This window comes from Myotis davidii, unplaced genomic scaffold (genome assembly GCF_000327345.1).
Source record: "Myotis davidii unplaced genomic scaffold, ASM32734v1 scaffold269, whole genome shotgun sequence".
Lineage (NCBI taxonomy): Eukaryota > Metazoa > Chordata > Mammalia > Chiroptera > Vespertilionidae > Myotis > Myotis davidii.
The window spans coordinates 7,468,253-7,468,510 of NW_006383008.1; the positions used below are offsets into that span (position 1 = coordinate 7,468,253).

The following is a 258-nucleotide window of genomic DNA, read 5'->3' on the forward strand; positions in this document are numbered from 1 at the left end:
GCGGCCCCGCCGGGCTGGCCCTCACCTTCTTCTTTCGCCGCTTCTTCGGAGCGGCCCGAGGGGTGCCCCCCGCCGGGGCGAGACTGCAGTTGGGCAAAGGTGCTGGGGCTCGAGACTGAGGGGTCAGACACGGACCGTCCCCCCCTAGAAAGTGAGGGAGAAAGAGGGTGGGGGGCAGTGCCCGAGGGTCCGGAATCCGCGGTAAAGGCGGCGGGGCGGAGGTCACCATCGGGAGGGCCCCGAAGTAACCGCGGGCGG

The 258-nt window shown here is 71.3% G+C and overlaps 1 protein-coding gene across 1 annotated transcript in view; it reads right to left on the bottom strand.

Annotated features, from left to right (window-relative positions):
• The window catches only part of PNRC1 (proline rich nuclear receptor coactivator 1), a gene marked incomplete at its 5' end in the record, with an annotated part of 3,524 nt that extends 3,271 nt beyond the window's left edge, over nt 1-253 (bottom strand). Inside the window, one exon of the mRNA XM_015557678.1 lies at nt 3-253. Within this exon, the coding sequence (XP_015413164.1) occupies nt 3-253 (251 nt within the window). The remainder of the gene's footprint in view (nt 1-2) is intronic.
• Between the last annotated feature and the right edge of the window lie 5 nt (nt 254-258).